Below are 15,365 nucleotides of genomic sequence, written 5' to 3' on the forward strand. Positions count from 1 at the left end.
AAAAAAAAAAAAAAAAGAAAAGAAAAAAGTGCTCGAGATCTCTCCTCTACAGGGCATAATCAGAGTAAAGGTAGAATTCTAGCTTGATGTGAAAACACAAAGATAAAACTTTCAAAACTACCTTCAACACAGCAACCGCCTGAAAAGCAACATTTGCCCCAGAGAGACCATTATCTAATGAAAAACCTGAGCTTTTATACAAGTCTCACAAGTGTTTCTCACTCTATAACCAATCAGATGATATTTAAAACTCTGTAACTGTTTCAGTGAATATTCACTTACACAGTGTTTCAAGGCATGACAAGTGAACCAGAAAGCAGGTACTCACCAACTAAATGCAAAGTTTGGATTTTGGCTCCTATGGGGATTTTCAGTTTATTTTCAGGAGGAATTGGAAATGCTCCGTTACGATTACGAAATTTCCCCAAAATATGAACATGCGGCATATATGTCCAAATGGATTCTACCAATTCCAAATGAGATGTTTCTACACCCTAGAAAATAGCACCATGGCAAGCATAAGGAAGGCTGCATTTTGTATCCCAAGTATCTTTCTGTACAAGATGCTAACTATGAAATGGAACTGAAGACAAAGTGTGTTATGCATGCCATCTGCATGTGAGTGAATGAGCCCCATAGTCCTTGTAATCCACTATTTCAACAACCAGCTGATGGTATAAAATGCTCCAGCAACACACTTACCACCAAGTTTGGGCACGCTTGCAAAGCTTCCAAGACTCCCGGGATGCTGAAGGCCTCATGGCCCCTGACTCTCCGCCTCTCAAGGAATCTAGGGTGAAGGCCATAGAGCTGCTCCACATCTGGCATCTTCTTCAAAAGTGTCAAGAAACTGGAGTCTGTGAAGCCTGAGGAGGCCAGAAGCATTTACAATAGCTTCATATATATGGACTAAATACTACAAGTTTCAATAAAAATCTAAACAAAAAAGGCTCCCCGTGAAAGTCCTATGAAGCTAATGCCTCAGCTGAAGAAACCATTCCAACAGAAGATATGCCAGTCTCGTTACATGGAAAATGAGTTACAAATGCAACCTGCAAACTAGGTTCACTCTGTTCTAACCATTTCCTTGCAATTGCTCTTTTATATGTTAAACTATTATTCCCCAATATTTCAGACAGTTCATTTTTTAAAAAGGCAAAAGGAAGTTGGCTAAGAAAATAAGAATGATTGAAGGTGAGCAGATGCTGAGATGGTAAAAAAACAACCAAACAAAGAACCAAACTGTGTATCTGGGAGGCCAGCTGTGCTCTGTAGACATAAACAGGGACAGGCAAACCTTTACAAGGGGAGCTATTAGTTAAATATGTATGGAGACAAGTCACAGGCATGACATATTTTCCATTACTGGAGTCTCAAAAGATCTGAAAGTCAACTGTCTGCCCACTGATAACAGAATATTAAGTTTCCAACTAAATCAAGGACTGAAGCTTTAAAAAAAAAATGTTCTATTTGTATAGGGCTAATCCAGAGTTGCTAACTATAAAATCACAAAGGTAAATGGTTGGAGCCAAGCATAAATGGGGAAAGTTAACAGAGATGGGATATAACTCCAAAGAGTTCACATGTGTGAGCCACCAGGTACTTCTATCAATATTCAGGGCTTCAGCTGGGCATGATAGCACATGTATTTAATCTCAGCACAGGAGTAGGGAGCAGAGATAGGTGAATCTCTGTGAATTTAAGGCCAGTATGGTCCATAGAGTGCATTCCAGCCAGCTGCAGCTATACAGTTAGGAACCAGTCCTAAAAAAATGATCTAGGGCTTAAACTTTAGAGAACAGACCAGTGCAGCATTAAATACATTTAATGTGATCTCCTCCTACAGACTGCTGCAGCTACTTTCTTTTATATTCACTGCAGAGATGAAAAGCTTTGGACTACGGGTATTAATTACAGTGAAAACTAGCCATGAGCACAGAGATTCTTCCGAACTTGCTAAGTGCCCTGGTGTTAATGTTAAGCTCGGAGCACATGAGATCTCTGCTGTCCCTGGGAATCCTGTTGGCAATCTCTGCTAAAGCAAACCTAACACAGGATGAAATAATTATTCTCATGCTGTCCTGTCTGATTTCTTGACTACCTCAAACCATCACTCTCCAGAGTTAAATGAACACTTTGCCTTCACACTGCTTCCTAAGTGACTAAAGACAAGTGTGTTTTGTCTGCTTTAAGCTAAGTTCCAGCCTAGCATTGCAATGTTCTTTTCAAGAATATGTATGCTGGGATCTCTTGAAAGGGCCCAACACCACAAGCTGCCCATGACGGAACCCTAGAGATGGTCCGCCAAGGTATCTCTTTAGCCTGCACTCTATTCTTCTGGTAAGGACCTCTTTGATCTTCTAATTGCTGTTGTTGGGTTTGTCTGTCTCAGCCTCAATCCATGTTCAAAGTCTCATGGTCTGAATATTATTTTTTAAGCATGATTTTAAAAAAATTCTAGTTAATAAGCAACAGACAAATATACTAATAAGCAGACAACTGTTAAGAGAAGGAAGCCCTTTCTATTATTATTTTAATAAGAGTTTCCCATGACATATACATCATGGATACCCATCATCTTTTGTTCTCCTTCCTCCTGCTAGACACTTCTCCTTCCTCTAAACAGTCCTCCCCTTCTGCTTTTATGTCAATACACTGTTTACCTTTAAAAAAAAAATCACATTACATGTACGTCATTTTTATCACTTTCTAATAGCGCTCAAATGTACCTTAAAAACTTCTGTGTACTTACCACTTGGCATGTATTCCCACCAGCGCCCTGCACAGAGATCCACCACTCTCACAACTCTCAGATACAGTGTAACTGCTTCCTTCAGCTTCCGAGAAAGACACTCCATGCACATGACATCCTGCAGGGGCAGGTACCTTTGTAGTGGAGAGAAATAGTAATCAAGTGTGCACACAGCTCTCCTCATCATGCTCTCACCCTTTAAATGATGCAAGGTCCTAGGAACATTCGGTGCAGCACTTGGTCATTCACTCAGCTCACAATATTTTTTGTTAATTTGTTTTATTATTTTATGTTTAATATTTTACCTGCATGTATGTATGTGTACAACATGCACTCCTGGTGCCCCTGGAGGTCAGAAGAGGGTGTTGAATGCCTGGGACTGGAGTTAAACATGGTTGTGAGCTACCACATGGGTGCTAGGAATCAAATCTGCATCCTCTGCAAGAGCGACAAGTGCTCTTAACCACTGAAGCAACTCTCCAGCCCCCATTCAGGTTTTAAGTAAATACAGGGAAGCTGGCAAATACTGAGTACCCAAATAAAGTACTCAACTCTTTCCATGCAACAGTTGATAAAACCTACAATACTTCCCTTAAGTTCTCAAGGACAAAATATGTAAGTAAAGATAAAAATAAGCATATCAAAAGGCAAAAACAGTGCAAAGAGGAGACCAAACCAAACCCAACCCCAGCACATTTTAAGGCAGCTAAGGGAAGGAAGGAGGCAGAAGGGGTGACAGCCAGCATCCTGGGTCATCGTCACAGCATGGACTCCCTCCAGCTCCCACTGCTCCTGGAAATGCCTTTCTCTAGCCAAGCACGCGTGCTGACTTAACAGCACACATCATTTCACATGCACTGCCATACGTGTTGCTAAAGCCTTTCCTTCCATATTTCCTCTCTTCCCAACTTTCTTTGTTTCAATATTTTATTTAAGTTTTTTTTTTTTAACTTACTTTACATCCCTCTCACTGCCCCCCTCCAGGTCACCCCCAACCACAATCCTTTCCCCATTCCACCTCCCTTCTCTGAGTGGTTGGGGCCCTCCCTGGGTATCCATTCCCCTACCCTCCCAACCCTTCAAGTTTTAGTTTTTGTCTCCAAATGCTTGTAGGCTCTGAGATCATCACCTATCCATCTTTTCCACAATGATGTGAAAACGAGCTTTTTAAACTAGACCCCTTCATGAATCTGAACACACACATGCAGCCCAACTCCTGCTATTTTCTTCAGCTCTTAACCTAACTACATTTTATTTACTTTATTTTAAAATGTATTTGAACATCGGGTACAGTTAGTTGTCTTTACTGAAACTTTTGGCATTTCTACATACTTTTTCTAGCACATGAATTTTAACATCATTTTGCTATGGTAGAAAAGATACCTACTGTTTTAATTGGGCCTTTTATTCTCAGATAGGAACTATCAAAAACTACACTGTTGCCACAGAAGATAAAAGCTACAAAGAATGAAAAAAATTCAATAGTATATTACAAAAACGAAGTGCTCAAGACTCCTTAAATAACTTAATATTGCTTAAAAACCTCATAATCTGAAAATACTGATAATGTGTAAGATTCGACACATTTTTGAGAACTTCTAATAGGAATGATGTTTTTCTGGGTGAATAATCTAACCTAATGATAATTATCTAATAAAAAAACCTAGAGGCTTAGAAAACTTAATTATAAGCATGGAAAAAAGACAAATCAGAAATGAACCATATGCAAGACAAAGGAAATTTTAAGTACTGTGTCACATGTACTACTGATAGAGTAGAAAGTGAAGACTAACATGGTAACTGAAAGTATTGTTGCAACATAAAGACAGGAGAACAAAATACAGGATCATTAAAGCACACATCCATGTCTTACAATGTAATGAGTGCTTTGAAAACACGGTTTGGCCACCAAATCCTAAAACACCTGTCCAAACTATTGTCCATAGGTACAGAATGGTAGACCAGTATGCTAACTTGGGTCTCTAATGAATGAAAAGAACGAAAACTGGAATAAAATATTTTCTTTCTTGGTTTAATTAATGGTTCTTAAAATACAGTTTGAGTAAGAAATATAACTTTACAGTTTTTTGGAGGCTTGGAAATGGCTCATCAGTTAAGAGCATTTGCTGTTCGCATAAGACCCAGGTTCAAGTCCCTGCTACCAGTGTATCCCATCTGCAATTCCAGATTTATGGGATCCAATACGCTCTTTGATTTCATGGGCACTAGGCACACACATGGCACACATACATACATGCTGCATGGCACACAAATGGATATGCTAGCAAAACACTAATACATATATGGTAAAATAGAGGAAAAAAGCTTTATAAAACAAGCTTGATTTTACTTTAACGTTGTAGAAACATAAAAGTAATCCAAATGAAATCCCACCTGAAAATATGACACAGCACTTCATGTGACAGCTGGTTCATGTAGTCCTTCTCTTCATCGGCTGTCATTTCCTCGGGGACCTCACTGTCCATCACACACACTTTAACACTTTTCTTTCGTGGTCCCATGGCTTCGTTTCCCTTTAGTGTCAAAGTTAGTTCAAAATACCTAAAAGGCAAACAGAGTAGAGCAGCCTAAAGCACATCAAACTCAAATACAATGTGTTCCTATTACAAGTGAGTTAGAATATTCATTAGGGGTTACTAATGGGCACAGGTTCAAAATACTGATGCTATTACAACAGTACACCATATGCAAATTTTAAAAGGTATTAATTTCCTCTAAAGACAGAATATCTTTTCCTGATGAACAACAGTTTAGAGTGAACAGAACCCAAGAAAAAAGTCCTATTTTCTAATTTGCATTCTAGGGTTTCCCACCCAGCTGGTTCATTCAGTTTCTCTAGGCATCAATTTCTTCAGTGTGTAAAGCAAGATAACTAAACTAGGTAACAACACTGCTTCTGGCTAGGAGCTCATGATTCAAAACATGCATTCAAAATCAATATGTAAAGGCATGTCTGAACTCACAGGAGTGACCCTTTCAGCTATCAAGTTCAGCTGCGCCCTTCCCTGTGTGCCATTAATACCAAGAAATCCAGCATTGTGTGTAAGCTAGCCCAACACAGCAGACTCTAGAACTCGAATTTTTGATCTGCCACAAATTACTACTTCCAGGAGAGGAATCAACCTTTTAAATTCTTTATTCTCCTACCTGTAAAGTGAAGGAATGAGGCCTGACCTTCTACGAATGGAATAAAACCAAAATGTAGACACTTTCCTTAAAAAAAAGAAAAAAGAAAAAAATACAGAACTTGCAATTTTGAAGGGCAAACTCACTTTTATATAGCATATATACTTTGTTTTTAAAATGAAGCCTTAGTAAGGGAAGAAGATGAGGAAAGAAAAATGAGGTGAGCAACAACATATTTTGTTTTGTTTATTGGTATGTAAGGATACCTCCCAGATTGTCTGGAAATATTTTAATGATGGTGGTCCAGATATAGACTAGTTCTGAAATGTGGACCTCTTCAGCATTAATGGCACATTGTAGACAGAGTTGTCAAGTGAAATCAGGTTTATTCAGGTCATTCTTTCAAGTCACATATACCTTCACATACTTCAAAAGCCTGTAGTAAGACTAGCATCATGAACAAAAGATGTTGGAAGTCTGTGAGGAGGTAAGGAACCATGCAAAGGAACTTAGAACTTCAAGCTAAGATAAGTGGTATAAAGAAAGCAAATACAGTTTCATAGCACACCAGCCTCATTCACTGCTGGCTTTTTTGAAGAAAAGGCCAGTTGAAATGATATCTGAGGGATGATCAGAAAATAGGGCAAAAAGAGAGTAGGGGCGCAAAAAAAAAAAAAAAAAAAAAAAAAAAAAAAAGAAAAGAAAAACCTTCTAGGAGGCCCCAGTAGCATACACCTCCAAGTCCTCGGGTGGTTCCCTGGGACCTGGACCTCGCTGGACAGACAGAAACGCTGTGATCTGATGGAGAAATGCAGCTCCCTGGATGATCACTACATAGAGCTAAACAGGGAGGCAAGTCTTATGATGTACAGCTGCATCAAGGAAACAGATTAAGCTAATCTCAAGAGACAAGCTGTCTCTGTAGTGGAGCAGTCTTTAGGCTGTAGACATCCAGGAGAGAAAGCCACGGTGGCCATTCTCTGCATATATTATCAGTGTCCACACAGAAGAGGAAGGGTTTGCCATTTCCCTCTGGGCTGGAGGCTAGGGTCCTCAAGAAGCCACACCCACGTTAACAACGCACATTCACTGAAGTCCTCACATACTCAGGGTCCCCCTACTCTCCAGATATGCTGAACTTCCTCTCAGAAGAAAATCTGTTTTTAAAAACTGAAACAAAACTGCTGGTGTTAAGATGAAGAAGGTGAAATGGAAGTAAAGAGGCTGAACTACTAGTAGGGCTCTTAATCCTCCACACGAGGAAACACCAGTCTGTCTAGGTGAGCATGCTCTGTTTTGGGGGAGTTTGGGCACCCCGGAATAAAAGGACTGAAATGTGCAAAGCTCCCGGGGATTCTCTGCTTCGGCAATCAACAGGAGCAAACATAGTCGAAATAAATCTTTATTTCCTTGTGCTTGTCTGTGTTCTCATCTCCTCTTCCCTCACTGAAAAGTTCATGTGTTATCAGCACACTTGCCAGTGCCTGGCTTCCATCTTTCCACATGGAACCCTGTGCAAACTTCCTACTTGGTGACTTCCACTAGTCGCCACCCAGGAAGCAAGGAGGTAAAGATTATAGAACCATGTGTAGGTTCTCATCAAAAAGCATGTAATAGCATGGGCCTAAAACAGTTCTCAACCTGTGGCTCATGACCCGGTTGGGGTCACATATCACATGTTCTGCATTTCAGACATTACGATTCATAACTAGCAAAATTACAGTTATGAAATTGCATCAAAAATAAATATACAAACCAGTTTTTGATTATATCACACCCACATTTTCCTGTTTATTGTCTCTCTTCTCCAACTGAAATTTCTTCTATTACAGTGCCTCCTGAACCTGCTTCTCAGGCTTAGGCTCCACAGTACCCTCTTCTCTGGGACTAGTTGTCTCTAGTTTCCCCAAGTGACCTCTCTATGACCATTCTTTTGTCTCCATTGCCAGTTCCTCTGCAAACTCACTTCTCACTGACCAACTGCACCCATTCCTAAGGCTTCAGTTCCTACAAATCAAACACAACACACAGCACACACTATCCTTTACTGCAGTTCACTAAACTCCTACACTATAAACTGTCTTAAACACACGCAAACCTCTCACTCTCCATAACTACTCAAGGAGCTATCACCCATTTTCCCATGACACTATTATTACATGCATTCCCACTGGCTTCTGGGGCTCTACTGATTGTCATCTAGGCTACTGTGGTTGATGGCTTTCTATGTAGTACCCAGCAGTGTGCCATCAAGGCCTATAGCAAAGGCAACCATAGCTCAGGCTTCAGTAGATAATTGACTAAATAAATGGCTATTATACTGTATTTTACACTGAAGCTACAGCAATCTTTTCAACACATTCTTCTTACCAGGCTTTAAAAAAATAAAAAGCATTACATAGACTGTCTCAAGTATGATTTTATGTAGACAACAGTAAATGACAAATATGCCTGTGGTTTTTACACACTATGAACAGTGGTTGCTACTGAAAAATAAGAGCAGATGACCATGAAAAAACAACTTAGTTTTGACTCATGTTCATCTCAATTACTGAGCTTTACAGATCGCTCATGCTTCTGGGATTTCTTTAAAGATGAAAAAAAGGAAAGAACAGAATGGAAAAGAAAATACAAGACAAGAAAATAGGTCTCCAAGGACCCACGGCTCCTAGATGATAAGGATCTTTCCAATCCAGCCTCAAGCTACTTTTCTAATTTCACCTTCTAGCCCTTCCCTGTGACCCCTGGTACACTCCAGGAAGAGCAGCATCAGTCAGCTTTCTAAGCAGGGCTCTTTCCTTATGTGTTATTTATTCTAGCCAGAACAGTTCTCTTTCTTCACTCTCACCTCCTCTTCCCATTTCCCCTTCTCTCTAGTCTAGAAAACTATTAATTAGGCTTCAAAATTCAATTTAAATGTAGGTGTTTTGTAAAAGCTTCTTTCATCTGAGTACTCTATGGAACATACGCTTCTATAGCAATTTGTGTAATATTAGATGTCACATTTTTGCCAGAAAAGGATAGGCATTAACAACAAGTCTTCATGCATAATAAATCCATTATTCCATATGCATCCACTAACCATTTCACACTCTTGAGAGCAGTTTGCTACCACAACATTCAATAATCTCAGCAGTAAATACTATCAGGTTAACCCAATAAAAACACACATACCAGCTATTTACAGTAAGTCAAAGACCATATCTATCTACAGACTGCCCAGATGTTCAGAATAATCCTCCAGGTACTGAACACATGCTTCAGGTTTAAGAATTTTGACAGCCCTTCAAAAGACATGCTCCTGACTTTTCCTTAGCCACAAGGCTTTGATGAAGGAAGGGCTTGAGTTGACATGGGGTAAGAGACAGACCTTTATATCAGGAGGTTGATGGGGAGGCCGTACTCTTCCTTTTTGGCCCCCACTGAATCCACTGCACTTAAAGCATCTTGCTTTTACAACTACTATCTCTGATTATGCATTATTATTCTGCAGTGCTCTTTCAGAGGCAAATTTAGCAGCCCTCAGGGGCCCATATATACTTAAAATTCCAAGTTAATTAGCCTTACTATAACTAAGTTTACAAAATTCATGTGTTTAGAATTCAAAAATTATAGTGATAAATCATCAAGACACGTGTTCAACAAACCCATGAAAGTCTAGTTAACCTATCAAATGTATCTAAAACCAAAAACTAGTGACAAAAACTAAATTATCAGGACTCACAGGCTATTCATAGCTCTTCTATTAGGCCTATAATTAAGCACGTGTTCCTGCAAATCCATCCTGCACTTACAAGAACACACCTCTCAGAAAGAAGCTATAAGCCTTTGGTGAAGGGAGGACCTGAGATGACACTGGTGAGAGACAGACCTTTAGATCAGGACACTGAGAGCCAAGGAGACTCCCTCTCCAACACGAGCAACTACCTCTGGGAACACTGAGGAGGGAAATCTTCATCACTCAAGGGCTCCTTTATTTTTCCTTAGCCTTGGTGTATGTTGACAAAAGACAACAGAATTGTCCAACTCAAGTGGGCATCAGCTCATTTACATAAAAAAAAATCAAGCTAAGCTATGCTGAACACTCTCTCAAACACTGGGAACAGGAACTCTGTGTTCCTGCATGTGAAAAACACACCAAGAGATTCCTGACAAAGTCCCAAGTGGGTAGTCTCTCTTTGGGAAGTCCTTTCTGGCAAGAGGGATTCAAGAAGCCAAGCTGAGGGAAATCACCACAGGTAGATTGTTTTCCCTTCTTCCCAGCATCCACATCCCCACACCACCCATCACCAAGCATCCTGCTTCCCTGCAGAAATGCAAGGAGGGTTTAAGGGAGAAGGTTAAAAGGGAGGATGAAGGCAACTCTAGTTCTCAGCAGCAGGTAAAGGATGTGACATGAGGGTGAAGGACAGGTGACTAGAAACAGCACATAAATGACTACCAAGACTCACTGCTGATGATTTGTGTGTTATGAACTCATCTGAGAATACAACAGTGGCATTTCTCTCTCCTACTCTCATGCAGACAGAATTACAAATAAAATTTCAGAGGCTCTTTTTGATCAACAAAGAACTGGAGGGTGTAAATCAGGAAGTCTCTTGCCTTGGGTCAAAGGTTAAATGTCAGGCTCAGAAGGCCCAGACTTCCCCACCTACGTAACATTCTCTATGATGGTCAGTCCTCAGCCACCACAGCTGCCTCTCCACATTCCAGAGCTATGTCACAAAGCCTGGAGATTGGCTTCAGGATGCTCCTATTAGAATTCGGACCATACCCTCCTATAGCCATAACCACCTGGGTAGCCCATTCTCATTCCACAGGAACCTGTTTACCAGGTTCAACTCTGGCCTGGCATCTCAGACAGGGTCTAAAGCCCGAGTCCTTTGCCAATGCGCTTTAAACCAGGTCTTTCTAAAGTATGCCTCTCTAAGGTCTTCTCCTTCAGCCATGTCCTCAGCTGAAAGGACACTATAATAACCCAACAAAATCATTAAATAGTGCCTGCCTTAAGCTTTAATGCTCTAACATACCCTTGCTTGAAATTATACTTTTTTTTTTTTTTTTTTTTTTTTTTTTTTTTTTTTTTTTTTTTTTTGAGACAGGGTTTCTCTGTATAGCCCTGGCTGTCCTGGAACTCACTCTGTAGACCAGGCTGGCCTCGAACTCAGAAATCCCCCCTGCCTCTGCCTCCCAAGTGCTGGGATTAAAGGCGTGCGCCACCACCACCTGGCCAAAATTGTGCTTTTTAAATTGTGTACTCTATCATAGATGTATTTACTTAACACTGCAGTGCATAAGTCTGAAATCACCTGTGCCTACAAATACCCTACCTTCTGTACTCCTTAAACCCCTTTCAACTGACAATCTTCCCCTACCTGATCTACCTTATCAGTATATCACTGACTACTAATTAGAAAGGAGTAATTACTCCTCTCCACTCAACTCACGCATGTCACTCTGGAACACTAGTATTTCACAGAGAAGAGCCAAAGGAACATCACAAAACTAGCTGACACGGCAGGGATCTGTTAAGATTTCTTTTTCACACAAGTTGGAATCAAGGCCTTGATCGGTATCTAATCAACGGCAATTCTCTTGAAAAGACCCCTTTCTTTTGGTTACTGGTATCTCGGCATTCCTCCATCTCCTCCCTCATTCAGTTATACTGTTTGGTGAGTACGAGGTGGCAGCAAAGCCTGCCCACACGGCTTGTACTCTTGGACTCAACAGGCCAGGTTCCTTCCGCAATCATCCCAACTTAACTAAGATCAAATGACATCTCATTACCCTAAACAACAGACATTAACCCAGAACAAAGATCCTCTTAAGTCATCCCTCTGGGCCCACACCACCAAGGTCACTCCTTGGCTAAGAGGTTTCTAGTGCCTCTTTATCTTCTGTTGGCTTCGGTTTGTTATGTCAATGGAACCTTGCCCATGACACAATTAATATTCACAGAATACTTTACGTATCCACTACCTACAACGTATCCTCTCGTTCTCAAAGTGTCATCCATCCACCACACTGCTTTGATTTAAAAGGGGAGGGGGAACCTATACGGATGAAAGAAAAGGCAAGGAATCTAGTCCAACCCTTTAGTTCACTAGTAATGAAAAGGAGCAGCAGAAGGATCAGCTATCATCCCTGTGGCAGGGCGCACCATTTCGGAAATAAGGACCGAGGCCTTCAATTTCAGTTCAAGACTGATTTCTACGTCATTTAACTTTAGGGAAACCTAGTTTTCCCTTTCTCTTCTGTTGTGTCCTTTTGAATAATCATAATAAAAAAGTGTACCTCAGGCACACAACCATTTAAACACACACACAAATACACTCTGTGTTGTCTGAATTCATTCTCTAGAGAGACATAAATCTCCCTTATGAGGCCCCAGTGACAATTCCAGCAAAGTTTACCCTGGGGAACTAATGTGTCTATTGGGTTTACTTACACAGCATGGCTGAGGAGCTACAAACGGGAGCCTTGTGTACTGTTCAAGTCTTCACCTAATATGGATGATGGCTTCCCTATAGCTGTACCCATGGGATTCTTTTCCCCTCTTCAGTCAACCTTCCTAGACTATGTACTTTAGTACCTCCCCACCAAGAGGCCATGTACAATCAGGGCAGAATTACACACAAATGACCAGAGGTATGGGAGGGAGAGTCCTGACTCTCAGGTGATAGACCAATGAACCCTACCCCTACCCCGCCCCCAAACGCCTCCTACAAGGAATGTCAACAAACAGCAGGGTCTTTTGTAGGAAGTCACACGTGCTTTGACAAAGACTGACAGCTGTTATGCATGAAGGATAACACTCTACAACACGCACATACAACCTCCCCCCCCCCACACACACACCCTTTTCCCAAATACAGCACAACTGCAACATCACAATTTACAACAAGAGAGATGGGGATATTTCCGGTCTTCTTAAAAAAAAAAAAACGGTAATTCTCAGACATAAGTTAAGAATCACAAGAATATATACTCTCAGTCTATAACTACATAGTATATGCGTTTCCATGTTCCAATTTCTCCCATCTCAGAAAAACCATGGCTTTACAGAAACTCTATTCTATCTCCCATTTGTGATGGTGTTGGGGGGGGGGGAGCGGTGAGAAAGGAGATTAAGCCAGTGTCTACTCCAATACTTTTCTTGAAAAGATGAGACATTTCAGGTTCAAAACAATGAGGGGGGACTAGGCTCGTAAAATGACCACCAAGTAAACAGCAACACTGGGACAAACAAACAAACAAAAAACAGGGTCTCCCTTTTTTTTTTCCTCCACACGATGAATTAACCGCATTTTACAAGGACTACTTCCTCAGCGGACTGAGGGCTGGCGTTCCTCAATTTACTGGCCTAAACGACTCAACCTTAAAATCGTTGCACTGCTGACGCCTAGAGTGTGTACTGGGGGAGGGGCCCGAGGTCTGGCCAAAACTCCCGTTTGGCGGATGAAACCGAGACCCTGAGAAGGCTCTGCGTGGCGGACCAGAAAGCTGGATGCCTTAGGAGCAGGGCCTCAAAGGCCAGAACTCCATTTCAGACACTCCTTTCTCGGTCGCCCTAGGCCCAAGAGTTCCTGAGCTCCAGATCGAGGATCTGGGCGGTGGGGGCCCCGGACCCCTCCGCCTGCCCACCACCGCGCACCTCCACCTTCGCGACAGCCTCCCAGGCCGCGGCTCACTTACGCCGGCCCTCCGTCTGTTTTTGTGCTTGAGAGGGACCGAGAATCGCGACAGACTCTTCCTGCGGCCCCCACCTCCGCGGCGCTTCCGCTTCCGCCGCTGCTGGCATCATCGGGGGATGGGCCTGGGCGGGCCTCCCAGCGTCCATGTTAGGTGTGGCTCCATCCCGGCGAAGCGGCCTTGTTAAGCGTGACAGGAACCGAAGCCCCCGCAGCCCGCCCTCCTTCCGGTGACGTAAGAGAGGCCTACAGGAAGTGGCGGGAACCTAGCCACTGGAGCTCGTTCCTTGCGGCTCTCCCGCGGTGCTGATCCTCTGTGATCTGGATAGACGCACGGGCTCCCCTCGTCTTCATTTGCAAAACGAATAGGTGCAATAAAAAAATATTTTCCAGCTAAAAATAGGACCCTTGATTTCAGGGTGTGGGTAAGTGGCGGGACGCAAAGGCTATGAAGTCATTCTGTGATCTGCGAGCGGCGACTGTGCTTGTTGGTGGTTTATATAGTCTCTTGGACATCACGATTTTCGCATCAATGTTTCATTAATAAGTGTGACACTGGACCTTTGACTTATGAGCAGAGATCTGCTTGGTAATTCTTTTTCTCTACATTGTCTAAAGTAAGGATAGCTGTGACAAAGTCACAAAACTGGACTGAAATGTAGATTTTTTTTTCTTTTTTTTTAACCTACATTTATCTGTCAATGCACTTACGGGCTTGTAACTAACATGGATGGTAGCTAGCTCGCTGTAGGTGCCCCGGGGAGTAGAGATCGTGTACATAGAACATTTAAGACTCAATTTGACAAGCTACGGGGCTGGGTGAGGTAACTGCTGATACTAAACTAAATAAGGCTCCCGTATGTGAGCATCGTGCACAATGGTCTAATTAATCTTATTTTTTACCAGACTTACTAGTTCTTTCCTTACTAAGATTAGCATTCGCAATCTATTGCGATAGATTCCCTGGGTTGTAGCTCAGGGTTCCAGATATCAACCATGTATCCCAATATGGAGCTCTGGTGGGAAAACAAAACAAAACAAAAACAAAACTTCATTGCATATATGTATATGTACACATGGTAACTTTAACACTGCAAGTGTTCCTGTGATTGAAGAATTGTGTGTAATTCCTATAAGTGAAATGTGTGTACTCATGTTACTTATTTCTGTCAACATATTTGGACTTAAGTAAATAAGAGTAAGCCTTCCCCAATGCCCCCACCTCCTTTTCCCAGGTTGTTCTGAAGAATAAATAGGGATGAAATGGCAAAGAATATTGATAGGGCCTGGCATAATACAAAAACAGTAAAGTTTATTTCAGCCCAATTGAGTTAATTCTTTAATTCAATTGGGTATATTCTTTCATTTGGTGGCCTTTTTGTGCTTTCAAAAACACAGGTATCACTTCATAGGAAATAAACGGTAGTTTATTCTGGAGCCAAATATGAGTTACCATGGCCTGAGAACACATATTCAGGACAGCCCCCAAACTACATGCCAATGTGTAATGGCTTCATAAAGTTATTTTAATAACAGAAATAAGAAGAATCACAAATCAAAGCTTTTAAAATACACTGGCAAAAACATCCGGTAGGTGAGTTATAATAAAGCTGTTATAAACCTCAGATGTCATGATATTTCTACCCTTTGGTTGGTAGAAGACAGCGGTCTGTTTGTACATCCCGAAGTGATTTGACGCAAGAGCTCTCATGTCATGTGGAGTGCCTAGTTCTAATGCTAGGAAAGATGAGCCTTTAGTACCTCTCATTTGCAGA

The 15,365-nt window shown here is 41.6% G+C and overlaps 1 protein-coding gene across 10 annotated transcripts in view; it reads right to left on the bottom strand.

Moving 5' to 3' along the window:
• Positions 1-13,815, bottom strand: part of Fbxo38 (F-box protein 38) — a 45,872-nt gene extending 32,057 nt beyond the window's left edge. For 5 of the 10 annotated variants that reach the window (XM_031365844.1, XM_031365841.1, XM_031365843.1 and 2 more), the window contains exons 1-5: positions 13,595-13,815; positions 5,147-5,314; positions 2,753-2,886; positions 703-866; positions 329-494 (exon numbers count right to left, since the gene is read on the bottom strand). In XM_031365844.1, the coding sequence (XP_031221704.1) occupies positions 329-494; positions 703-866; positions 2,753-2,886; positions 5,147-5,274 (592 nt within the window). In that variant the 5' untranslated portion in view covers positions 5,275-5,314; positions 13,595-13,815. Of the gene's footprint in view, positions 1-328; positions 495-702; positions 867-2,752; positions 2,887-5,146; positions 5,315-5,920; positions 5,987-13,553 lie in introns of all 10 variants that reach the window. The other 5 variants (XM_031365845.1, XM_031365842.1, XM_031365838.1 and 2 more) reach the window with 3 other exon arrangements.
• Between the last annotated feature and the right edge of the window lie 1,550 nt (positions 13,816-15,365).

Source organism: Mastomys coucha, unplaced genomic scaffold (assembly GCF_008632895.1).
Source record: "Mastomys coucha isolate ucsf_1 unplaced genomic scaffold, UCSF_Mcou_1 pScaffold13, whole genome shotgun sequence".
NCBI lineage: Eukaryota > Metazoa > Chordata > Mammalia > Rodentia > Muridae > Mastomys > Mastomys coucha.